At 40.3% G+C, this 27633-nt stretch overlaps 1 protein-coding gene and 1 long non-coding RNA gene across 3 annotated transcripts in view; one reads left to right on the top strand and one right to left on the bottom strand.

Annotated features, from left to right (window-relative positions):
- IQCH (IQ motif containing H) overlaps nucleotides 1-27633 on the top strand; it is a 231508-nt gene that overhangs the window by 129614 nt on the left and 74261 nt on the right. The window contains 3 exon segments of the mRNA XM_086322857.1: nucleotides 1449-1624; nucleotides 10347-10619; nucleotides 15746-15937. Coding sequence (XP_086178983.1) covers nucleotides 1449-1624; nucleotides 10347-10619; nucleotides 15746-15937 — 641 coding nt within the window.
- Nucleotides 22323-27633, bottom strand: part of LOC147365294 (uncharacterized) — a 104434-nt gene continuing 99123 nt past the window's right edge. For both annotated transcript variants that reach the window (XR_015135363.1, XR_015135367.1), the window contains exon 4: nucleotides 22323-23025. This is a non-coding gene — a long non-coding RNA (uncharacterized LOC147365294). The remainder of the gene's footprint in view (nucleotides 23026-27633) is intronic.

Raw genomic sequence — 27633 nt, 5'->3', positions numbered from 1 at the left:
GTGCTGGATACTGCACCAGGTGCATTACGTGAGTGTGTGTGTGTTTGTATATGTATGTATGTGTGTGTGTGTGCGTGTGTGTGTTTATTCTTTCATTTCATACTCTCCCAGACTCTGTGCCCTGGGTGATTTGATTCTCTATTTACAAAGGAAGAAACCAATGCTTAGAAAGATTAAATAATGTACTCCAGCCTGCATGCAGCTGAGCAAGAATTTAATCAGTCTGTGCTCTGTATACTCTGCCAAACTGAACATAGGAGTCTTAGCATCCTCTCCTCTCCACCCTGCTTGATGAAGGAAACACTTTACAGTGCTTCCTCCTCTGACCTTTCCTGGGCACCTGTTCTGCATGTGCCATGGATCTACCACACTCCACCATGTTTTAGGGCTGTCTGGACACGACTGAGCGACTTCACTTTCACTTTTCACTTTCATGCATTGGAGAAGGAAATGGCAACCCACTCCAGTGTTCTTGCCTGGAGAATCCCAGGGACGGGGGAGCCTGGTGGGCTGCCGTCTATGGGGTCGCACAGAGGCGGACACGACTAAAGTGACTTAGCAGCAGCAGCAGCAGTACATGTGAAATGTGGCTTCTCACAGGCAACACCTCAGTTGCTTTGATTCCTGTATTTCCTTTCGTGTCCAGCAAAGTGCTTTGTCCCTAGTGATCAGTCAATTATTTTACGAATCAACGAGTGACTCCATTGGCTGCTGATTTCCTGTCCATACTCCCTAAAATATTCTGCAGCCTGGAGTAGGTAATCTCATCTTACTATTCCATTTGGATGGGAAATTTAATTAGGATTTTTTCTATACACATAATAAGAAGCACATCTTAAGAAGGAGAACAGTTAAATTAAGATAGTGTTTCCTTTAAACCAAGAATCACTAGATGTCCTATTTAAGTAATATAGTCCTCTTTGGGAATGGAGAAAGGAAAAGGTTGCTTTCCTGAAATAATCATTGCTATGGTCATAATCAGACCATTTATTTGGATAGAACAATCCCAAGTCCAAGCAGAATAAGAAATTGCAATTTCATCAGCTTTCTAAAGTTAATAGCTTGGTTTTATAATTTACTAAAGTTAATGGGATGAATTTTAAAAGCAGTATGCAGTTCCCATTGAGGTTAATGGGAGTTTGGGGGCTAAATCCCTATGTATTTATTTGAAAGTACAATTCCATGGTATCTCTCAGTTCTCCTTCTGAAGGAATCATTGTGTCTACTTTTTGGTAATGGTGTTGTTGTTGTTGTTGTTTTAGAGAAATGCTAAAGTTTAAAAAGTCCAGTTGAATTGCTAGGATCTGTGCAAAACCAATCTAAATTAACTTGAATGTGGCTTTTGGATATGCTCTTTATTTTAAACTGCACAACATCAATCCGATGCCAGAGTTCGTAATGTCATTTACCTTTATACCAGTAATTAACATTGTGCCTGTTGTTTTCAGATGCCAAAGTGAGCGTCATCTACATCTGCTCCCATCGAATGAATGACGAGTTACTGCTGTATTACAATAAAATCCTGAGTCTACAGGCAGCTGTCAAATCCGGGAACCTTGAGGACAGAAGTGACCTGCGGGACAGGTTCAAAATTATCACCCCTGAAGCTATAAACATCTTCACTGTGAGTTTGTCTTCTAATTACTACAGCTTCAGGGATGCAGTAAAATTAAATTGGAAATTTTATAACTTGCAACGCTCTGGTACACATCAGTGAAATATTATTGCAAGTTTAACAGCTTTACTGATTAGACTACTAGTTGGACTGTAGGAAATAAATGTCTCAGTTTAACTTGCAGACTTAACTGAGCTACTGCTGCCCAGTTTCTCTGTAGCTGAAGCCTAATTGTAGTTATTGGGTTGTATCATCAAGCAGGTGAATTTATAACATCTACGGTTGCTTTTTCTTAATTTTTTGTGGAGAACACCAAGGCAGAGAAAGGCCGGGGCCTGCCTGTGGTCACAAGCCTAGTTAGGGGCAGCCTTTAGATCAAGGCCTCTGTTTTCTGATTTCCAAACTAGTATTCCTTGTTATAGGCATCCCTGGTGGCTCAGTGGTAAAGAATCTGCCTGCCAAGCAGGAGACACAGGTTTGATCCCTGGGTCTGGAAGATCCCCTGAAGAACGAAATGACAACCCATTCCAGTATTCTTGGCTGGGAGATCCCATGGACAGAGGATCCTGGTGGGCGAGAGTCCATGGGGTCGCAAAAGAGTTGGACACAACTTAGTGACTAAACAAGAACAAATTCCTTGTGATTCCATGCGTTTTTTCCCTCCAGGGGAATTTGGTCTTATGTACCATATCACAAACCATTCAATATCACAGTAATCCAAGTCTATGCCCCAACCAGTAACACTGAAGAAGCTGAAGTTGAACGGTTCTATGAAGACCTACAACATCTTTTAGAACTAACACCCAAAAAAGATCTCCTTTTCATTATAGGGGACTGGAATGCAAAAGTAGGAAGTCAAGAAACACCTGGAGTAACAGGTAAATTTGGCCTTGGGATATGGAATGAAGCAGGGCAAAGACTAATGGAGTTTTGCCAAGAAAATGCACTGGTCATAGCAAACACCCTCTTCCAACAACACAAGAGAAGACTCTACACATGGACATCACCAGATGGTCAACACCGAAATTAGATTGATTATGTTCTTTGCAGCCAAAGATGGAGAAGCTCTATACAGTCAGCAAAAACAAGGAAAAAACCAGGAGCTGACTGTGGCTCAGATCATGAACTCCTTATTGCCAAATTCAGACTTAAATTGAAGAAAGTAGGGGAAACCACTAGACCATTCAGGTATGACCTAAATCAAATCCCTTATGATTATACAGTGGAAGTGAGAAATAGATTTAAGGGCCTAGATCTGATAGATAGAGTGCCTGATGAACTATGGACTGAGGTTCGTGACATTGTACAGGAGACAGGGATCAAGACCATCCCCATGGAAAAGAAATGCAAAAAAGCAAAATGGCTGTCTGGGGAGGCCTTACAAATAGCCATGAAAAGAAGAGAAATGAAAAGCAAAGGAGAAAAGGAAAGATATAAGCATCTGAATGCAGAGTTCCAAAGAAGAGCAAGAAGAGATAAGAAAGCCTTCCTCAGCGATCAATGCAAAGAAATAGAGGAAAACAACAGAATGGGAAAGACTAGAGATCTCTTCAAGAAAATTAGAAATACCAAGGGAACATTTCATGCAAAGATGGGCTCGATAAAGGACAGAAATGGTATGGACCTAACAGAAGCAGAAGATATTAAGAAGAGGTGGCAAGAATACACAGAAGAACTGTACAAAAAAGATCTTCATGACCCAGATAATCACAATGGTATGATCACTGACCTAGAGCCAGACATCCTGGAATGTGAAGTCAAGTGGGCCTTAGAAAGCATCACTATGAACAAAGCTAGTGGAGGTGATGGAATTCCAGTTGAGCTATTTCAAATCCTGAAAGATGATGCTGTGAAAGTGCTGCACTCAATATGCCAGCAAATTTGGAAAACTCAGGACTGGCCACAGGACCGGAAAAGGTCAGTTTTCATTCCAGTCCCAAAGAAAGGCAATGCCAAAGAATGCTCAAACTACCGCACAATTGCACTCATCTCACATGCTAGTAAAGTAATGCTCAAAATTCTCCAAGCCAGGCTTCAGCAATACGTGAACCGTGAACTTCCAGTTGTTCAAGCTGGTTTTAGAAAAGGCAGAGGAACCAGAGACCAAATTGCCAACATCCGCTGGATCATGGAAAAAGCAAGAGAGTTCCAGAAAAACATCTATTTCTGCTTTATTGACTATGCCAAAGCCTTTGACTGTGTGGATCACAATAAACTGTGGAAAATTCTGAAAGAGATGGGAATACCAGACCACCTGACCTGCCTCTTGAGAAATTTGTATGCAGGTCAGGAAGCAACAGTTAGAACTGGACATGGAACAACAGACTGGTTCCAAATAGGAAAAGGAGTACTTTAAGGCTGTATATTGTCACCCTGCTTATTTAACTTATATGCAGAGTACATCATAAGAAATGCTGGACTGGAAGAAGCACAAGTTGGAATCAAGATTGCCGGGAGAAATATCAACAACCTCAGATATGCAGATGACACCACCCTTATGGCAGAAAGTGAAGAGGAACTAAAAAGCCTCTTGATGAAGGTAAAAGAGGAGAGTAAAAAAGTTGGCTTAAAACTCAACATTCAGAAAACGAAGATCATGGCATCTGGTCCCATCACTTCATGAGAAATAGATGGGGAAACAGTGGAAACAGTGTCAGACTTTATTTTTGGGGGCTCCAAAATCACTGCAGATGGTGACTGCAGCCATCAAATTACAAGACGCTTACTCCTTGGAAGGAAAGTTATGACCAACCTAGATAGCATATTAAAAAGCAGAGACATTACTTTGCCAACAAAGGTCTGTCTAGTCAAGGCTATGGTTTTTCCAGTGGTCATGTATGGATGTGAGAGTTGGACTGTGAAGAAAGCTGAGTGCTGAAGAATTGATGCTTTTGACCTGTGGTGTTGGAGAAGACTCTTGAGAGTCCCTTGGACTGCAAAGAGATCCAACCAGTCCATTCTGAAGATCAGCCCTGGGTGTTCTTTGGAAGGAATGATGCTAAAGCTGAAACTCCCATACTTTGGCCACCTCATGCAAAGAGTTGACTCATTGGAAAAGACTCTGATGCTGGGAGTGATTGGGGGCAGGAGGAGAAGGGGATGACAGAGGCTGGATGGCATCACTGACTCGATGGACGTGAGTCTGAGTGAATTCCGGGAGTTGGTGATGGACAGGGAGGCCTGGCGTGCTGCAATTCATGGGGTCACAAAGAGTCGGACACAACTGAGCGACTGAACTGAACTGAACCGTATCACATGATTCATCATGAACAAGGTTCAGATTTTTTTTTAAACTTTTTTAGAAACTGATTTTTAATGAGTGGAATGCATTCTGAGTGGAATCTTATCCCTAGACAAGAACTTTTGGGAAATTCATGGAAACATGATGGAAGCATTTTTAGAATAAGGCAGTGCAACAGATGGCATGAAATTAATTTCTCCATGTTTTAGCAAGAATTTAAGCTTTCCATGGTAAACGATCAACATTTTAATACCTAATAGGCTATACACTTTTGAGGAGTATCTGAATTTGCTGACAAAGATGACTTTCTTTATTCACAAGTGCGATGCACCCAAATCAACTGTTGATCATCAGAGAAACCAATTGCATGGTTCATGTAGGAAATATTATCAATGTGTTGAGTTACTACCCACTGACACTTCAGATGCATGATTTGACCAAAATCATGGGGAGGAGACAGTGGGATCAAGGGATGCTATAGCATTTCTACTTTGCTGGTATACTCAGTGAATTTCACTCTTCTACCAAATGGCCACCTGGTGCGAAGAACTGACTTATCGGCAAAGATCCTGGTGCTGGGGAGGATTGAAGGCAAAAGGAGAAGAGGGTGGCAGAAGATGAGATGGCTGGATGACATCACTGACTCAATGTACATGAATTTGAGTAAATTCTTGGAGACAGTGAATGACCAGGAAGCCTAATGTTCTGCAGTTCATGGAAGTCACGGTCAGACATGACTTAGCAAGACTGAACAACAACAACAACCAAAATGAGGATTTTGCTTTTTCATAATAGGATACCTCAATTTTCCCGTAAGAGCTCTCTGCCTAGCTCTATTTCATTGGCATCACTTGGCTGTGGAAGAAGTAGAAAGGGCAGGAGCAGGACAAGCAAGAGAAAAAGGGGACAGATCTTTGCCACTTCTGTATAATCTTAGAAACTTCCCAATATCTCCATCAATGCAAGGATTGCTTTGGTGCTTCCTAGTTATTCCCTGTCTTCAATGTCAGAGTTACTGTGGATGTTGGGAAGCAAGAAGGAAAAGAACTACCATTAGCGTGTGGTTAATTTCCTCGTTTTCTCCATCCAGAAACTGGAGCTAATGTCTGGTAGCTGCTAATAAGCAATTTCCGTATATCTGGAATGCCAGTATACACTGAAGAAGCATGGGATGGCAAGGGGCACTAGATTTGGGGAAAGGAAAGCGAGTAAACAGCTAACATTTATCAAATGCTTAGCAAACATTTTCTCACTTGATGCTTAGGACACAGCAGCAAGACAGAAACGATCAATTTCCTTCTGTGGCCGAGGAAACCAATACTCACTTTCTAGTCCTAAGTTACTAGTGGGGCCAGAGTATGAACCCAAATCTGTCTGACACTGGAACACCATCATGAACTGGAAAGACCTCCTTGCTTCTGGATGACCTTTACCTCTCTGGTCCTTTGTTATTCCTCTGTAAGATGAAATGATGGGTTAGATCATGTCAAAGTCCTTTCCAGCTCTGCGGTCCTATTACCTGAGAAATGTATCTTCACAGTCCACTCTTCACCTTCCAAGAGGAGATAGGCAGTTGGCACTAACAAATTCATGGGGTTACATTCATTGTGTAGGTCTGCATCTCTGTGAATAAAAAACAAGTAGGAAATATTTTTAAGTACTTTATACTTCTTACAGTTTAAGTTTAAAGTATTTGAGTAATTAATCACTCATAGGCAGTCACCTTTTTAAAATATAAAAATTAAAACTCTCATCACTTTCAGATCATTTCCTACTCATGTTTAGTCATGGCTTTATTTCTTTTTAATGCATTTGAGAGATTGTATCAGTGCTTATTTTCATTCCAATGGATGGCTTCGAGATTTTTTTTAAGTGTGCCAAAAATCTGTTTGTACATCTCTCCAAGTTACTATACAATTTTTGAATCTGTAAAGGTGAAAAATACTGTTACAAAGTCATCATGTCTACCTTTGAATATTGTGATGTTTATGAAGACTTCCTAAGCAACAACCTTTTGTCTCAGGCCAAAAAAAAAAAATAGTGCTGATAAGTTAATTGTAACTATGTTTTGGAATTGCTTCACAGGTGCATGTGTGCATGCTCAGTTGTTCAGTCAAGTTCAACTCTTTGCAACCTGATAGACTGTAGCCCCTAAGGCTCCTCTGTCCATGGAATTTTCCAGGCAAGAATACTAGAGTGGGTTGCTCCCCAAGCGGCTCAGTAGTAAAGACTCTGCCTGCCAAGCAGGATTCGTGGGTTTGATCCCTAGGTCAGGAAGATCCCCTGGAGAAGAAAACAGCAACCCACTCTAGTATTCTTGCCTGGGAAATCCTATTGCCTAAGGAGCCTGGGGGGCTACAGTCCATGGGGTCACAAGAGAGTCAGACACAACAGAGCAACTAAACAGCAACATCATATTATGGAATTAGGAACATTTTAGATTTTTGTCATCTGTATAAATCCACAGGTGATACTGGATGATACTGATCTGATGATACTGATTTTCTCTACGTGATCACACCAGACCTGCAGTCAGAAATGCTCTGCCATAACTTACATTCAAATCTTTATCAAACACACATTGAACACAATACCATGGGACCATCTTGCCTGAAGAATAAGGCATGCCTGCAGATGACATAATAGAGTTGGGTAGAGTACTTGCCAATAGAAACAAGCAACCCTAGAGGAGACAGACATTCATCCTGGCCGGAAATGTGTTCAGAACGTTCATGTTAGGTTCTGTTGCTGCATCTGCCATCCCCTCATCACACTTCAAAAAACCTCAGACCTCACTACTCAGTCTGTAAAATGGGAGAAATCATGGCAGCCATGCCATGAGAACTATGCTAATAATGAATAATAATAATAAATAAATAAAATAATAATGAATAATAATCCTGCCTCTGCTGTGTACCAGCTGTGTGACTATAGGCAAATCACCTGAGCCTCAGTTTCCCCATCTCCAAAAGAGGGACTGTTAATTGTGTCATATGGATCAAAGGGAAGAGTACATGTGCTGAGACCTTGGGAACTTGACATGAGAAGACTGTCCCCTTTGAGATATTCTTCCAGGTCCCTGAAAAGTCCACCATATACTTTGTGACTCAAGTCAGTTCTCCCAGACATATCACTTTTTCACATTTCCTCATTGGAATAATTTGTAAGGAAAGGAAAGGAGTGAAATAACAAACAAGGGGATGAACAGTGAGCAATCAGATGGGAAACACAAACTCACGAGGTGCTGTTACCATTCATTGTCCAGTGGAACACTGGATTTCCTAGAGCTGCATTCTTAAAGGCAGGTTTTGAAAATGGATTTAAATTATGTAGAAAAGGCATATTCCATAGACAAAAGGAACTTAGATCACTTGCTCTGAAGGGAGGGTTCAATAGGGTAAATCATAAAATCCTCTCTCAGAGGAATTTTTTGGGGGGATCTTGTTTTGAAGGGGGAGGCAGAATATACATAGCATAAAATTTACCATTTAAATCATTTGAAGTGTACAGTTCCATGGCATTAAGTGCATTCACATCGTTGTACAATCGTCGTGTTATCCAGTTTCAAAACTTTTTCAAAATCCCAAGAAGCAGCTCTGTACCCATTAAATAGTGTATCCAGAAAAGCTTTGGTTTTAACGTTATATCACAGCTGAAAGGACCCTAGAGACTTCTGGTTCAACCCCTCATTTGAATGTGGGGAACCAAGGCTCAGAAAGATCAGGTTTTCTAAATCAACTGGCAAGTTACAAATTCAGATAGGACTGAAATCCAGGGGGTCTCCTCAGTCACTTTCTCTTATACTCGGCATTCAGTTTGCAAACTCGTGCGCCTGATATTCCCCAAAATAGTGGCTCGGAATTTCTCCACAATTTAAGGCCTTGTTGAACAGAATTTTGACTAGACTCTGGGGGGAGATGGATCCACTCTACAAAATCCTTTAAACTCCATTAAGACTCTCATGTCTTGCATTATATTATTTGCATGACATTTTAGTGACTTTATTTTTTTTTAAGTTTTCTCCATAGTAATTTTTAATACCATCGGTTGAATGTCAACTCAATGCCATGCATTATAAAAGGTGTTAAACATTCATAATCTTATTTTATCCTTCGAGGAACCCATCAAATGGTTATTTTTATTCCCACTCGGCAGATGGAGAAACTTAGTCTCAAGGAATCTAAGTCATTTGCCCAAGTTCAGGTTATTTGTTAGGGACAGAACTGGATTCAAAGAACCATTTGGCTCCTAAGCCCCAGGACTTTCTCATGTGCCATGTTGCTCTCTGCTCTAGAGAAATAAGCACAATCTTGGGCTCTCATATTCCATCCCTAGGCTATGCTCATCCTCACCTGATAAAATCCTACCCATCCTTCAGAATTTACCTTAACCCCAACCTCTTTTATAACAATAATATTAGCAGATGTTCATTAAGTGCTTATTATATCCAAGCACTATTATAAGCGCTTTACATGCATTATCTCATTTAATACTCACAGCATCCCTATGAGATGGGTACTATTATTATACTCATTTTACAGATGAGAAAACTGAGACCCAACTGAGATAAGTGATTTGCCTTTTCAGCTCTTCCCACTAGCACGTGGCTTCTGCCTCCCTCCTCCATGCTTCCAAGGCCCTCTGTAGTTCTTTATGGCCCTTCTCTGCCTTGTATTAATTATGCATTAATTGTACTCATCTGTGTTCCCACTCCTTGAGCACAGAGACATTCTTGTATTAGTTTTGGTTTGTGCTGACCATCTGGCTCCATCCTCTGCCCCTGTTAGACATGCCAGAATTATTTATTTAATTGAAGGAGACAGTCACATGTATTGCTGAGCTGGGTGTAAGTAGTCAAAAATAAAAAGTTTTCCATTGGAAGAGGAATTTGAGTGTTGCTGAAATTCTCAAATATTTTCCATTCATGAGTCCTCTCTGGAGTGCTGGCCAAGAACCATGATAATCATCATAAAAATATGTACTCTTGAAATGGAATTTGTGGTAGAACTTTGGGAAGAGGGTATCAAGTCAAGTGCCTTTTTCCTACTGAATCATTTAAAGGGTTGCCAGATTAGGAGCCCTGAATACTGAAGAATATTAGGAGGCTCTTTTCTTCATTTTTTTGTATTGATTTTCCAGACGCTTTAGTGTTAAACCATGCCAGAAGTGTTGCAGAGATGAATCACTATTATCCAAAGGCCGCCAGCTTCTTTTCCTTCTGACAGAAGGATAATTCCACGTGGATCAAATAAATACAGATGTGTAGTAATTAGTTCTATTCCCAATGAGCCTATTTCCAACACACTAAAGATGTGAGCGATTATGGAGCCTCACCCCAACAGCTTTTATCATTTTAAACTGCTAAACAACAGGATAGGTCATAACCCAGCCTGCTATTAATAATGCATTTATTGTGTGCAACATTATAGATTAGGTGTATGGACTAGAAAAAGAATACCTTTTAACAAGAATATTACGATCTCCCCCCAGAAGCAGCATATGTGCCTGGCTACTCACCTGATGTACAGTCCCAAGGCAATCAAAAGAATAAAAAATCTCATCCAAGGTAAAGAAGCCTACATTGTCAGCGGGCTCCTCCACAGAGATGATTTGGCCGTGGCAGACATGTTAAACATACCTATCCTAGGCTCAGAGCCCGAACTAGCTCATTTCTATAGCACCAAGTCTGGAAGCAAACGGGTCTTTGAGAACGCAAATGTGCCAGTCCCTCCTGGAATATATAACATCTATAGTCACCAGCAGGTAAGCAGGGTGGACAAGTGAGGTTCTGTTTAAATATTTCACATTCTCTTGACCTTGTAGGAACTTTTTAAGTCTTCTGGAGTCAGCCCTATCCAATGAAGAATATTATGGAATACTTGAGTTGATTTGATGGGATCTGCTTTAGCCTTCGGGCTTTCTTGGTGGTTCAGTGGTAAAGAATCCACTTGTCAGTGTCGGAGACACAAGAGGTGTGGGTTCAATCCCTGTGTCGGGAAGATTCCCTGGAGTAGGAAATGGAAATAGCAACCCAGTTTAGTATTCTTGCCTGGAAAATCCCATGGACAGAGGAGCCTGGCGGGTTAACAGTTCATGAGGTTGCAAAAGTGTTGGACGTGCCTGAGCATAACACACTTTAGTCCTTCAGTGTTTAAAGTATCTTCCTATGGGCCTTACAGAAATTGTCATTCTCAAAGTATTTATTCATTTGGATTAAGGAACTGAAGGCTCTACTCATGTATTAATCTGCTATCAATATTTATTGCCTTAATATGGATTAGTTCATCATCATATTAATTAGCTAGTCATTTTAGTAGGACCCTAAGAAATGTGAAAGTCAGTTCGGGCTAAAAGGAGCAGGTTAGGAGAGCTCTAGGGAGTCATATTGCCAAGGGCATGTGGCAGACTAAGGACATCCATGGCTCTACAAAAAAAAAAAAACACCAAAATCCTAGCTGTTCAGTAAGTGGCCATAAAGAAAGGGGGAAAACCCCAGAAAGGGAATGTGAAATGACTCCAGGAGGAAAACTCTCTGTTTCTGAATTTGCCTTGGTCTGAGTCTGTGGCTGTACATTCTTCCAAAAGATAGTTAGGGCCCTAATATTTGAAGAACCATAATATTCAGTTCAGTTCAGTCGCTCAGTCATGTCCGACTCTTTGCGACCCCATGAATCGCAGCACGCCAGGCCTTCCTGTCCATCACCAACTCCCGGAGTTCACTCAGACTCACGTCCATCGAGTCAGCGATGCCATCCAGCCATCTCATCCTCTGTCGTCCCCTTCTCCTCCTGCCCCCAATCCCTCCCAGCATCAGAGTCTTTTCCAATGAGTCAGCTCTTCATATGAGGTGGCCAAAGTACTGGAGTTTCAGCTTTAGCATCATTCCTTCCAAAGAAATCCCAGGGCTGATCTTCAGAATGGACTGGTTGGATCTCCTTGCAGTCCAAGGGACTCTCAAGAGTCTTCTCCAACACCACAGTTCAAAAGCATCAATTCTTCGGCATTCAGCTTTCTTCACAGTCCAACTCTCACATCCATACATGACCACTGGAAAAACCATAGCCTTGACTAGACAGACCTTTGTTGTCAAAGTAATGTCTCTGCTTTTCAATATGCTATCTAGGTTGGTCATAACTTTTCTTCCAAGGAGTAAGCATCTTTTAATTTCATGGCTGCAGTCACCATAATATAGTCACTACAAAATTACCCACTAGAGAACTAGAAATTAACCACTCTAAGTTTGCTCTGGCAGGTGTTCTCACATTTAACTGCTATCTTTTTTTACAATAAAGAAACTGAAAGACAAATAGTTGTTAACATTTCTTAATCTCTGTTTCATTCCATCTCTTAACCATTCCTCTGAGCCAATCACAAGTGATTTGGGGCACCTACTTCTGGGGAAACTAAAAAACTGTACAAAATGCAGATGTTTGTGAGTGACAATATTTAGGGGTCATGCTACTTCTCTCAGCTGCCTGATCCTGATGCTCTGCACCTCATAGCTGCTGAGCCCGCAAACCAAGTCTTTCAACAAATCATACTTTTCAGAGACTAACTGGCAATTATTAAATTGCCCCCAGATTGTTTCAGTCTTGCTAGATAGAGTGTTCATGGGCAATACATGGGCTCAGGAAGGAAGTTTCTTTTAAAGAGGGCAGTCTAGAAAAGGCACAGGCTATCTTAATAGGATTAGAAGAGAGAAGCTTCCCCTGACCTGATGTGTCCCTTCCATTATCATTAACCTCCACTGAAATTTGAAGGTAACAGAGTGGATTACTTAACTCTGCTTCCCTGTAGAATGCTAGGCTGATAGACATAATACAAGTGAAATGCATTTTTAAGTGATACAATTTCATACGTGTATATTACATTAACAGTCCTCAAAACCTTAGAATGTATGTGCAGTATTTATATTGAGTGAGTCTTGCTTTTGTCCCCATTGATGAGAATTCAGGCAGTCTTTGCTATGAAATATTTTAGAACTTTATATGTTAATTGTGGTTAAAGATACAGGAATCTTTAATGCAGTAAAGCTTCACTCTAATGCTGATATTCAGAAGTAGGATAAAAACCTCTCCTCAAAGATAAATTGGATTTAAAGGGTGTCATTTCACCTATGGTGTGTGCAAATTGTATCACAATAAACTGAGTCATAACTGAGGTCTGCACTACTTATTTGGAAACCACTTGTCTGAGGTCAACAAGAATTGAAGCACTCCATTGAGATTTTTCCAGATAATGCCTATTCTACCTAATCTATCTGAACATGTCAGCATTTTGAATTTGCAGATGGTAATGAATCAGTAACACTGACTTTTTACCGATGTGCATCATAAACTTAAAGCTGGTGAAAGAAAGCTGTGATTATTTTAATTTAGGTTAATAAATATTCCTAGCTATCAGTTGGATTTTAGCAGTAGACATTTTTCTATTTCTGCCCTACACCAGTATAAAATGTATGGCAATTTAAAAATATATTACATCTTTTGAATAGATAGACTCAAATAGAAAATGATAAATGTTTGGCAATAGCATAAAGTCATTTGCTTTATGATTAAGTAATTTATTTTATTTTTTAAGTCCAGCTTGAGCACAGTGAGCATTTCCTGTTTTGATCCATAAAGTAACCAGGCAACTTCTCTTTCTGGCATGTGTTCCATATGAAATATTGACAGCTTTGCTTAAATAATCAAAAATGGCAATGCTATTTTAAAGCACTGTTCAATTTTCACTTAAAGATAGCACATAATTCTTTCCAGTGCTATAGTCTTTACAATACTATTGATCCTTTTCATTACTGTAGGGAATCCATCAACAGACACCCATTTATAGGATTCTCAGAAGCAACAAATAATAGGATTTGGAAGAAGCAGATAATAATTCTGTTAGTAGCTGAAACTTCCAAATATTCAATATATCCAAACATACAATGAAAAGGACTGTGCCAGAATATCTTTCCTTACACTGGCAAGAGAATCTTATTGGACATTAACAGGCCAAGAACTATTTCTCCTTCTGCAACATATGACCATAATGGAATCTGTCTTCTCAACACGTTAGAGAAAGAAGGGATGTAACTTTGAAAGACACATTTTTAAAAACCTTCCTAGGCTATGCTTATAGCCATATGGTTTGTAGACCAGAGTACTTGTCATTTAAACACCCACATTATCCCTAGACACTACTTGATAATTAGGGAGCTAAGACAATTTCATTTTCACCCTAATTGAATACCCTATGGTTGCATGGGGCTTCCAGGGGTCCCAAGTATGTCTGTTTTAGTATCACTTCAACACTGCTGTATACTGTAGCATCTCCAGGAAGATTGGCTGGAAAGACCCAACTCAAGAGAACAGATTGTACCTTTAATCAAAATAATTTTAATCTTCCAGTTCCAGATTTCAACAGATTTTTTTCCCCAGAATTATGAGTCGTCTCACACTCTATAGTTTAAAAAAATCCATTTGGTGACCAAACTCATCAAAAGAGAAGAGAACAGTGTTGCAGAAGCCTCCTTAAGCACAGACCATGGCCAAGAATAGCATGGGGTAGGATCAGGAGAGGGAACACTTACTATTGTTTCTTTCTATATAGATTAGAAAGTCTGATGAGAAGATCAAACAAAAAATCACTTTGTGGTCTAATGAGTTATTTTTCACCAAGGCTCTACTAGAACAGTATTACTTATAGTTAAGTAATCTTGCTATAGACCTTTTCTGATTCAAACATATCCAAATGGCTTATTGACCGTAAAGGAAGTTGCTTCTCTTGTTCCTGACTTCCTTCTCCACCTCACCCTTCTCCTCTACCTCTCTGTAGCTTGAGATGGGTAGCACAGTGGAGAAGAAATGGGCTTAGGTATTGGACTCAGAGCAGCCTGGGTGGAGTCCCTGTTCTGCGACTGAGTGTTGTGTGATCGTGGGCAAGTTATTTAAATTACCTGAGTCTCAGTTATTTATACATAAAATAGAATTAATAATGGTGCCTATTTCATAGGTTTTTGTGAGTGTTCAATGAGAGGATTTGTGTAAAGAACTATGCCAAAGGCCTAGAGCCTACTGAGAGTTCAGTGATGTTAACTATTACAGTTATTATTATTATTGTGATATTCGAGCTTGCATGTTTACCCCTGAAACATTCATGTGACTGAGCCCAATTCTTGAGAAAAGTTTCAAATAAGATGTAGGAGAGGTGTGTATTCCAATAAAGTTGCTTTCACAAGTTTTTTACCTCCTTTATCTGTCTTGTTCATATAATACATATAACACACTTGGTCAATTGACTGGCCAAACAAATGTATTTCATGTATACTAAATGAGAAAAACATTAAATATTTTATAGATTATAACATTTAAAAGCTCAGCAAAGCTCCAAACAGTTTAAGTTTTCAAGACTATAACTTTTTATAGTCTTGAAACTATAAAAGAATCATTTGAAGAATCAATAAGTAAACACATTATTCTCTGAAAAAGGAAGAGAACAATATTAAGATTCAATTACAGATATTCAGATTTTTTCTTTTGCCTTCAAAAGTTAGCAAGTGATAATTTCATAATTTCTCATAAGTAAGATTATACTTTTAAACATGTCTTTGGTCCCATTGGTTGGTGATTTATTTATACCAAAAAATGTATGGGGTTAATCAAAAAGTTCATTTGCATTTTTGCATAACAGCTTATGGAAAACCCTGAATGAACTTTTTGGCCAACCCAACATACACACACACATATACACATATCACTTAAAACTTCTAATCTGTTTTAGTAACTAGAAGATAACTGAATGAACAGACTGTTTGAAATAAAGACATGTGGGAAGTACTACGGCTAAGTTAACACGATAAGAAGGAATCCAGGAAATTAAATGTTGCTGTATCTTTGGCCCCACAGATAATAGAACAGGTGAGTCAGCTGGTCATCGATCACCTGGAAATCCAACGCTGGCTCTTTAAAGCAGACTATGAGTTTGGAGGAAATGGGACTGCGTTTTGTGACATTCCCTCCCACCTAAAGTGCTACAACCGGATCCTAAAGGAGAGTCAGAGATACAGTCGCGAAGACTGGAGAAAGAAATGGGCACAAGTGAGTATTCAATGGTAACATAAACCCAAAGTGTCTGTGAACAGATAGAAGATAAAGCAAAAGGCTTAGCTAGGAGATAAGGCACTTTCTTGTAGTAACTCAGCTGAGTTACCTACCAGCAGTTGAGACCTTAGGCAATTTTTTACTTTCCTGGGCCTTAGTTTTTATGTACTAAGTGAATGAGGTTGATCAGGTTATCTTAAATATTCCGTCTTGGATCCCTGAAAATCCTCAAATTGATTATGATAATAATTAGGAAGTAGTGTTTTTATGATATCCAAATAACAATTCAAATCTAATAATTTGCTCTAAGTGATTCTAGATCATATGCTTCTACCAACTGTTGTTATTAAGCTAGTTGTATTTTATTGTGAGAGGGAAATTCTATTAGTGAATGCTTGTCACCTGGAAGCTAATGTTTAATAGCATTCTGTCAGCAGTCATACGTTTTTGAAGACAATTCAAGGAAATTTATGTAACTGCTGGTCCCTATGAGCGGTTGAGAAAATAATACATTCCAGCAAGAAAATCTCCAGGCAAGAACTGAATAATAGGTAAAAACTCTTAATATATGAGTGATGTATATGGATTTTTCCATGTATATTGGTGGGAGGATGAATTGTACAACTTCTTAGTCTGTTTCAAAGTTGCTTAATAATTAGTTTTATGTGGCTTCACATATGAATTAAACCCACCGTCCTGAAAATGGCATCATTTTGCATTCAGAGACCTTGACGTGCTGACTTCACTTAATCCCAAATCTCTGTTTTTCACTACTGATGAAAGTATAACTGATGAGGAAAATTCAGACACAAATTTTCCATGAACTGACTCCTTCCCTGCCAAATTCTGTAGTGGTGGCTGTGCGGTGATTTGCACCTGCTTTGAGCATCCCACTACAGAAGCAGATGAATCAAGACAAGTGATAGAAAGGGAGCGGCACACAGAGAGAATCACATTATTCCTGTGAAAATGAAATGATGAATAAATCTAGAGAACAGTCAGAAGACAGAGCTCCCTTTGATAAATGTTAGTTCTCCTCATGATCTATTCAGGGCTTTTCTTCCTCCTCCATCAGTGAATGGACTTAATGCAGTACCTGTCATGGCCAGCTTTTTACATATTATTTAAAGGATACCAAAGTGAATTACTCTCCTAAGAAAAAAATAAAACAAGGAAAATGTATTTAATTTTGAGGCCCAGAGGCCCATAGAGGTTGCTCTTGTGTTCTCCTTGGACTGGATTTTATTTCATCTTGTATTAAAAAAGTTTTTTAAGCAAAACTGTTGAGATTAAACCATGAAAAGTATGACTTTTTTTTAATCTAAAAAATTGAAATGTTTGTGTGCTTTTGTGCTAAGTCGCTTCAGTCATGTCCGACTCTTAGCGACCCCATGGACTGTAGCCCCCCAGGCTCCTCTGTTCATGGAATTCTCCAGGCAAGACCACTGGAGTAGGTTGCCATGCCCTCCTCCAGAGGATGTTCCTGACCCAAGGTTCAAAGCCAAGTCTCTTTCCTCTCCTGCATTGGGAGGCAGGTTCTTTACCACTAGCACCACCTGGGCAGTCCCAGTGTTAATGTACAAAGTACTTGCTTGCCTCAGTATTTCAAATCAATAATTTTTATAGAATTCTCCTGATACTAGACTATGATAAATTTTAAATGCTTGATTTTAAGTTTTAAAAATATTCAACATATTGACATATAGCTGAATTGCATTTAGAAGTCTGAATATATATTATTTAATTTCAAATATTTTAAACTATACCATTTTAAATTGCCACCAATTACATTCGGCATTATTGTTAATGTTGTCAAATGTGACACTTATGAATAATTAATGATCTGTCTAAATTTTTTTTAACTTAACAAGGGAAAATAATTATTATGAAATCTTTTTACATTCTGAGACCTGTGCTTGACCATGATGTTGTTAGAAGCCAAAAATAAAAAAATAAGGTACTTCTGAAGAGCTTTTTTTTTGTTGTTAGGAGACTATTGACATTCTTTTGCCTTCAAAGTGAAATCGCATTCAGAGTGGCAGTGAACTGCAATCTCCACTGAGTGTAGCTATTGAGAATTTAGGATTAGAATTATCCTTTGTTCCAGAAGACCATCATAATGGTGCACATTTAGACATCAAAGCATTACTTTATGAGCACAGGCATGTTTAAATGTCCTATTACAGTTTGTAGACCTGTTTCTTTTTATAATGAAGACGTTGTGTCATCCAGCCTAGCCTGGCACATGCAAAACATATGCTGGCAGGTTATTAAAAATTTCAGCTTCTTGATGAAAGACTATCCTGCAGGCTAAGAGTCCAGAGAAAGACTCCATTCTGGGAGAATTATTAGAAATGAGAATATGACTGTAAGCACTAAATTATGTTAATACTTACAAATAGCATCATTTGCATAGCAGTTTATGACACGATACCATGATTTTTCTCATTGGTATGTTGTAGGCAACAGATTAAAAACAGTACTGTTTATAGGGGTTTGAACTATTTTGAGATTCTCTTGCGTCTTATGCAGATATTGGTTTTAGATGTAGTCATGATTCAGTGTGGACTCCAGGATCTATAAGGATCATCTTTTTTTCTACCTATCTAATTGAGAACCAGAATTATTTGGTTGCAGTTGAGACTTGAAACAAAGTCATGGAATCAACAAATGATAAAACACTGAAGTCATATTTTAAAAATCAGTGTTGACATGTAAGTGATTTTAGGAAAAGTAGAATGTCACATAATAGCCACAATAAAAACAGCACAACTCTCAGTTTGTTCCATGGTGTCTTGGTACCAACCTTACTCTCTTCATCCTGAAAGTGAAAGTGTTAAGTCACTAAGTTGTGTCCGACTCTGCAATCCCACAGACTGTAGCCCACCAGGCTCCTGTGTCCATGGGATTCTCCAGGCAAGAATACTGGAGTAGGTTACCATTTCCTTCTCCAGAGGATCTTCCCGACCCAGGGATCGAACTGGGTCTCCTGCGTTGCAGGCAGATTCTTTACCATCTGTGCCTATCCTGCTAGCCAACAAAATCTACTTCCCCCAACAGGTTCCAGTAAACTCACTCAAATACTCAATGCTTATTAAGTTTCAGTGAATCTACACACGTGTGCATGCTCCAAAGTTGCCACTCCAGAGACGAGAAAATTTTTTTTCATTTAGTAGGAATAAAGGCTTAAGCAAAGACACACCTGTAGGGGAAAAAACCTTCCTGGACACTCTTACCTAAGACAGTGCAGGGAGACCCAGGTGACATTTGTTGTGGTACTAGTCCTTCTTATGCCGTTTCCTTTCTGTTTATAAAGGGAAGCTTCGCTCCCTCACTCCTGGAAAACTGGCTTGTTAGTAGTGACACCTGGTGACACTGCTTTAGAAAAGTAGTTGCCAGAATGCTGGCCTAGACATGAGATTTAGCATTTTGTAGACTCCCACGAATGGGCTTCCCTGGTAATTCAGCTGGTAAAGAATCCACCTGCAATGCAGGAGACCCCAGTTTGATCCCTAGGTCAGGAAGATCCCCTGGAGAAGGGATAGGCTACCCACTCCGGTATTCTTGGGTTTTTCTGGTGGCTCAGACAATAAAGAAACCACTCACAATGCAGGAGACCTGGGTTTGATCCCTGGGTTGGGAAGAGCCTCTGGAAGAGGGTGTGGCAACCCACTCCAGTATTCTTGCCTGGAGAATCCCCATGGACAGAGGAGCCTGGCAGGCTACAGTCCATGAGGTTGCAAAAAGTCAGACACAACTAGCGACTAAGCACAGACCCATGAATGGGCTTCCCAGGTGGAACTAGTGATAAAGAACCCACCTCCCAGTGCAGGATAGGCGAGAGATGCAGGTTTGATCCCTGGTTCAGGAAGATCCCCTAGAGGAGGGCATGGCAACCCACTCTAGTATTCTTGCCTGGGAAATCCCGTGGACAGAGGAGCCTGGAGGGCTACAGTCCATGGGGTCGCAAAGAGTTGGACACAGCTGAAGCTACTTAGCATACATGCACACAGACCCGTGAATACACTATACACGTGCACACAGACTCATGCATGAATACACAGGAAAATGTTTTGACATTTCCTTGTACCCTTGCATATTTGAATCTGCAGATGTGGAACCCACATACCAAGGGCGAGCAATGCCATTTTATATATGGGACTTGAGGATTCTTGGATTTTGTTATCCATGGGAGTCTTACCATCAATCCCCCTTGATGGCAAGGGACAACTGGGTGCCAGGCATTTCAGCACTTTACTTGAATTGACTCGTTCCGTCTCGGAAAACCTCTGAAGTTTTTACTCGTTTACTTCCACACCACTTTGAGAAGGAAGGTATTGTTATTCTGTTTAATGGAGAAATCGATCCCTTGGAAGTGAAGTGACTTGCCCATGTTCACATAGCTAGTCAATGATCTGCATCTAGCTTGGAACCCACATCTGCTCCTCCTGGTCCCCTGCCCTGGCCACACTGAGTTGAATCCATTTAGAAAAGACCCGCTATTTGAAAGCCCTGGAGTAGGGTTCTCCCTCTGGTCCCTGCCTTTGTGGCCTGCTGCCCTTGTGGCAGATTGTCTGCTTTCTACAGAGACTTGTGGGAAACACAAAGGTCCCATAGCTATTGCTCTCGAACGTCTTTCCTTTCCTGACTGACAGGGTAGCTGCTGTCTGTTGCCAGTTGGCTGGAAGGTAAGAGAGCCATTAGTACCTCAGAGTTTCAAGGAAGAATCCCTGTTGGAGAGTCTCTAGGGTTCAGCTTTGCAACACATCTGCCTCACCCACCTATGTGAGTGGGTGAGGATAGTGAGTTTGAGATGTCACCCTTTGATCATTCATGCCGGTGACAAATTTTCAATGCTGTTCTCAACTTAATACACTCACAAGATCATTTTAGTGAACCTGTAAATTCTCAGAAAACTTAGAGTAAGCAACCTTTCTTCACAATCAGACATGGCATTAAAAATATCATGAGTATTTAAAGCCCTGCTTTTTGTTTTGTTTTGTTTTGGACCATGGAAAGATTATTTTATTCCATGAAAATATTCTCAACAGAGAACACTATCTTAAACAAAGCATTTACGTTAAGAAATCAACATGTGCACAGAAAGAGTAAAAATTACTGAAAAATTAAAGATTTCTTTTGGACAATTCACATGTTCAAAAAACCCTGCTTTTTGGATAAGCAACCAAATATTTTATTTTTTTAATATTTCTTTATATCTCCTGTTCAAGATTGATGTGGTAAATTTCCTTTTAAGCAGGACAAGGTTTGGAATAAACCAGTCTGAATAGTTGAACACTCAGGATAAGTAGGAGGTGGTCTGGCTTCACGGGTTCCATGGACTAGGCAAATGGAGGTTATTGGGGCAGGGAGGAACCATGGGCAAATCACTTCAGCTGTCCAAGCCTCTATCTCTTCAAGTGTAAAGAGAAATAATATTAGTACCTGTCTCCTGGAGGAGGTAATAAGAATTAAATGAGATGACCCTTGTGACTTGGCTGTGTATCAATATTTAGCACATAAGACTATGTGTTATTAACATTACCATAAAATTGCATTAGAATTAAATTGTAGGTAGTATTGAACAAGTACGTACAACTTAATCTTTTTCTGGTGATTCAGAAGGTCCCATAGCACCTTTTAGGCTTCCAGAATATTGTTCTAAGCATCAGTTATCATATAGGATTGTGACTGTTGAAGATACAAGAGTGTGGACCAAAGCGTGCCTAATCCAATGGTTTACCCAGATAATGCCTTTAAAAGAATAAGCCTTGCTAGCAGCCTGGTTTCTTATAATTTGAAAATAGAAAACAATTCCAGTTATTTTAGCATCCTGCATGTTGAATAAAGAGGCATTGACCTGATAAACTAGAGATTTTTCTGACCACAAGGTTGAGACCCATTTGCTTCATTTTTCTGGTTCCAGTTGGTGTCTTTTCTAATTAGTGTAGCAGCACGTCACCGCAATCATTGGACAGTCTTAATCATTTACATATTTTTCCTTATCTCTGAAAATGACTTAGAATGTTTTCTTCCAATTCAGTGGTTATTTTCAGGAAGCTGCCAGGGTTGGGTTGGAGGTGCGTCTCAGTGCCTGAGGAAGATGACAGGAGAAGGAAAATTGCCTCCCCAAGTTAAATGAAAGCTGGGTCCCCCTTCCAAGGACCTATAATAATCAGCTATACAAGCTGTTGGTTTGTGTGTCCTATTGATTTAATATGCTTCTAATCAGTACATAAAGCTATGGGCCTGCAGTGTTAATTTTTCATATGCTTACAAAGTACCCTTTGATTTTCTGTCACACGTTAATTACAGCATTTTGCCATTAAATACGAAGCTTTGTGTAAACTAATTACAAGGTAATCATTGTCTACTGCAAGCGTGCTGTTTGTACCTTTTATTTTATTCTAAAAATGCACAGATCTCACAGTCTGGAAACGCTCTACCTTCCAGCCATTAGCTCTCACTAATTCATAGCATTATTGTGGTGAGAGTGTAGGAGTTGTAATTGTTGTGGTATCAGAGCTGTTAATTACCGGAGTAAACAGTTGAAATGGTGCCAAGGTCTATTGTACAAGGCAGAGAAAAGGAGGTTTAAATGTTACTCCCACCATCTGGGGACTAGGGGAGAGGCAAATGCTTGAGAACAGCAGTGAGGCGCTATCGCCGTCTCAGCTCCAGGGTTGGCGGCCATATGGATCCGGAATATTTTTGAATCAATTGAATTTAACTGCCAGTTTTTCGCAATAACAGCGTGGAAGGAAGGAATAAAGCAAAAGATGAGAGGAACAAGAATTGGTTAGTGTTTTCACACACAGGAAGTCCCCGTTGGAGTTCTTTTGGAAGGACCTGCTTTGCGGAAAGCCACAGAGCAGGCTCGGGTATTTGGAACAGAGTCAGGGTGGGCTGACTCTCCGCCGCCGGCCGCCACGCCATTTGCTTCCGGTCGTCTGTCCTCCGCGCCCCTCGGCGAGAGGGGGATGGCCTTGAGAGGACCCGGACTTCTGTGTGATTGTGCCAGAGCAAACAAATCCTCATTTTGGGAATTCACTGCTTTATTTCCCTGGTGTTTTCATAAACATGGTCTGTAGAAAAAAATAATAAATAGATAATGCTGTCCCATCCGCCTCAACTACATACCTCTGTACCTGTGGAAATATCAAGGAAGGTACAGAATCTGATTAAGGAAAGCAGATGCTTGCCCATTCCTTTGGTATAAAATTAAAATATAAATTCTCCTGTAAGCCTCTCATTTCATTTGACAAATTCACCCCTTTCCCCCACTACTTGAATGAAAAATCAAGTCCAAAGGGCACATGTGTTTTCTTTTGTTTTTAATTTTCAGCTAAAGGGCTTTTTCAGCATATGCAGTTTTCTCAATCAGTGGTATTTCTCTAATGGGAAAGAAACCTATTAGCCATAATATAAGTATGGTGGCCACTTTGACTTATAGTTGATTTTTAAACTGCGTGGTTTCTGTTTTAAAATATTGCATAATCTTTAAAACAGTCATATATTTTTACTTGGCGTCACTATTATTTAATATAATTGCCTTTAAACCCATTTTCCAACATTAAAAATACCTTTTAAAAATCTGCCACTGGCTGCTGTAACTACTTTTTAATTTCATTCCCCAAACATGAACGGATTCTTCTTTTTTTAAACCATCCTGGAGTATTTATTTTTAATTGTTCCGTTAGCAGATGTTGAAGTAATTCAGGATATACTGTAAACAACTCCTTTAAAGAGAGAGATCACAAACCATCACATTTACCAGGAGCCAAGGGCCGTGTCTGTTGGGCTTTTATGGGCAGCTTTAGCCCACAGGAAAAATTTTTCCTGCTTTTGTTTATGTGCAAAGTTCAATTAAGAATTTCAAGAAATGCTTAATCTTTATCTATTGAAACCCCCAGCATGCAGTGCGATAGGTTGAGCCTGGAAAGAAAATCAGGGCCCCCCGTGGAGAGGGGGAAAAAGAAACAGCCGTTGAAGAGCTGGAAAGTTGAAAGGGAATGAAGCTCTCCAGTGTTTCTGGTCGGGGCAAAGCAGTTGTACTGAGTTTTCGAATGGAGAAGCAACATATGTGCCTCAGTTGGACAAAGCGCTTCTCGAGTCAAATCAACTGCTAGGCCTGCGTGTTGGTGCAAGGTGGAGGCCTGGATAATGAGGGACAGACTCCTCGAGAAGCAGCGAGTGGATAATGCTACATAAGTATGGAATTATATACCGCACTTTCACCATTCTGTTTAATGAGAGCCGCCACCACAGCGAATCACTTGCCACACAGCCGAAATGGGCCATTAGCTATCAAGGGAAAATTGTCTTTGCCGCTTTCAGCAGATGGAGCAAATATTTTACAAAGCAATTTTACATACCAAAAACATTTGTGTGCCTTGGTAATGTTGGCTGTTTTACATTATGTTACCTTCTACAGCAGCATAATTTTCCATCTCATCGAAGGCAAAGTTGGCATTTTTGATTTTTAAACTCTCAATTAACAATTAAACATGGAGTATTAAGGCAGTCCTTAAACTTTAAGTAGGTGTGGGAAGTAGTTTATGACTTGCTGAAGACATTTTCATTCTTTCTTCATCTTCTCAGCATATTTTTACACTCTAAAGAGGGACGATTGCTAATGATCTTAAGGGAAAGGAATGAGTGGAAACTTCACTACTGATTGCCGAATGAGAGTAACCAATGCATGGAGTGAGTGCAGCATTTGTTGGCTTACGTGTCCGGCATGGATTGTGGGTACACGGTTGGTCCACCCATTCGTATCAGTTTAAAATGTTTAATATTCAATAACAGAAAACCCAACTCAAAGTGACTTTAACAATAAAGAGAATTTTTTAAGTAAAAATAAAAAATAAAGAGAATTTATTAATTCAGCTAAATGAAAATCCAGAGATTGTCTCTGACATCAGAGAAGGCTTAACCCAGGCTTCCCTGATGGCTCAGATAGTAAAGAATCATGAGAAAAGGATTAATCCAGTGGCACAGTATCAACAAGGACCCAGTTACTTTCCATCCCTCCCCCATACTGTGCATAATATCTGCTCCATCCTAAGGCTGGTGGTCCCCAGGGTTGCTGGGGGGCTGCCAGTGGCTCCTGAAGCTTGTCCTTGGTCAAGGTAATAGGAAGAGAGAAAATCTCACCAGGCAACATTCTCAGAAAAGCATAAAGGCTTCTTTCTCAGAAGGCCCCAGCAAGTGCTTCCTAACACTTGATTGGCCTGACTGGGTCATGTGCCCCTCCTGAACCGATCACTGTGGCCAGGGTATGGCTTTGCTAACCAGGGGCCCCTTCTTGGAGCTGAGCATGAGGTTACTCTCAATTCTTACGTAGCTAAGAATGGGGTAGGGATAGTTCCTGAAAGGAAGTTGGGGATATCATTACCTGGAACAAGAAGACAAAGATGCTGGGCAGCCAACAGCAGATGTAATTTCTGCCATTTTTCATAAATTTGACAGCACAGACTTAGCATCACATGTGGATGATCTAATCTGACCCAGATGGACCTCAACAGTGCCTGCCCATGGCAGTTACAGACACAGAGCTCGTTGCACTATGGCATACTGGTAGCAACTAGACTGGAATCCCAGTTTGCTACTTCATGGCTGTGATATGAAATGGAGATGATAATAACTACTTCAGAGAGTGGCTTTGAGATCATAATATAAAAACTTCTGGCACAGACCTATCACATGGTAAGCTTTCAATAAGAGAGAGCTATTGTTTTACCTAAAAAATAGCTGTCGTCGGGACTCTGCTGGTGGTCCAGTGGTTAGAATCTGCCTGCCAGTGCATGGGACACAGATTTGACCCTTGGTCCAGGAAGATCCCACATGCCACGGAGCAACTAAGCTTGCGCACCACAACTACTCAGCCCACGCTCTAGAGTCCAGGAACTGCAGCTTCCTGAAGCCCACCCACCCGGAGCCCATGCTCTGCAACAAGAGAAGCCACTGCAGTGCGAAGCCTGTGCAGCACAACTGGAGAGCAGGCCCCACTTGCCGCGACTAGAGAACGCCTACATGGCAATGAAGACCCAGTGCAGCCAAAAATATATAAACAAAGTTTAAAATACAATAACAACAACAGTATAAAAAGTGTCCTGTGCAACCAAGTACCCTTCTTAAATTCACATTCAAATTAGGAATCCTTCCCTTCTCTCCATCTCTGTGCAGCTAGCCTTTTCAAATCCTGAGCACCTTTCATGGAACCCATACCTTCCCTCTGAAAGAGGGCAGTGGGGGCAATAAACACTCACCCCGGAGCCAGAGGTGGCTGAGAGCTCCTGTGGTCTTGCTGTATGTGTGTAGAAGCCCCATCCCCTCTTCTGTTACACGAGGCACTTCTCTTAGATGGTCCAGACGGCCTCTTTCAATATTGATATCCCTGCTTAGTTTCAAGTGATTGTCTTGCCCTTTTGGCCCTATGTCACCTTCCATTCCTCCATTTGGGGATATCAGAAGGCTCTGTAAAAGCAGAATCATCTAGGTAGGTCCCTTGGTTTCTGTTTTGAACAACACCAAATAATGTCTGATGTGAAAGATTGAAAGTGATTAGCTGACAAGTTATTTTACTTAATTCATCACTGCAGATCTAGCAAAGAGCTTTCTGAAATAAAAGGAGTATTGATGATTGATATTTAGATCATTCTGATTTGTATTCTTTTTTCCTCCTTGCTCATCCTCCCAACACACATGCACACACACATACACACTTTTAGAATTTACTTGGGAAAGTTAACTCTCTGGAGCTTGAAGTAGCTTTAGTCATTGAGGGCAATATTAAATTGGATATGCTAGCAGCTTCCCCTGAGATATCCTGAATTTCTTTCAGTCAAATACCTCTTCTTTCAAATTTACACTTTCTTGATAGAAAAAAAGAGAGAGAGCTGAGAGGCAAGGTCCATGCTTGATAGACAAGAATCTTTAGGATGCATTGGTCAGACTGATGAAGGCCCTACAGTTATCTTGGAACCCGCCAAGGTCATGACTATCACCGATGCACTCTGAGGGGTAAATATGGATACTGGACAAAGAGCGACAAAGCTGTGCACTGGCGCAGGTGTGGCTCAGGTTCCTCCTGGATGGGAATTGCTCTAGAGCTATTAGCTCCACAAAGGCCGGCAGCTAATGTGCATTGCCAGAAGTGCAATTAAAATGGAATGAATATCTGAAATTATTTCAAAAACTAAAGGGTATTTTTCTAATATTTGCTTATCATCCATGAGATCTACGCTTTCCTCTTCACGCCCCTAGAGTTGTTAGCTCTGAAAGATCTGTTGCATGTGGTTGATACACTTTTTGAAACACTAACCAGTCATCTATCGCCTTGATGTGATGCATTGAACTACTCATTTCACAAATATGTTAGACAGAGAATCTTGTGCCCTGATTTCTGGCTTGTAACAGATATTCTACTTACTCACACACACACACACACACATATACACACTGCAAGGGTAAAATGTGGGGGAAACAAGACGAACTAGCAATAGTTCCCCCAACTCCATTGTTTTCTGTCTTCAGTCTCGTGTTGAAAATCACCCCATAACAGAATCTGATAACTCAGCAAGTGACCTTACACAAGCCTCTTCACTCTAGGAGCCTCAGCTCCCCATTTGTAAAGCAGGGGGAATAATCCTGTGCTCGCCCACCTCAGAGTGTTGGTGTCAGGACCAAAG

Source organism: Bos grunniens, chromosome 10 (assembly GCF_055505025.1).
Source record: "Bos grunniens cultivar Pamir isolate PY7600 chromosome 10, Bosgru_T2T1.0, whole genome shotgun sequence".
Lineage (NCBI taxonomy): Eukaryota > Metazoa > Chordata > Mammalia > Artiodactyla > Bovidae > Bos > Bos grunniens.
Note: the sequence above shows the minus strand (reverse complement) of the source record. Positions and strands in the feature narration are given on the sequence as shown.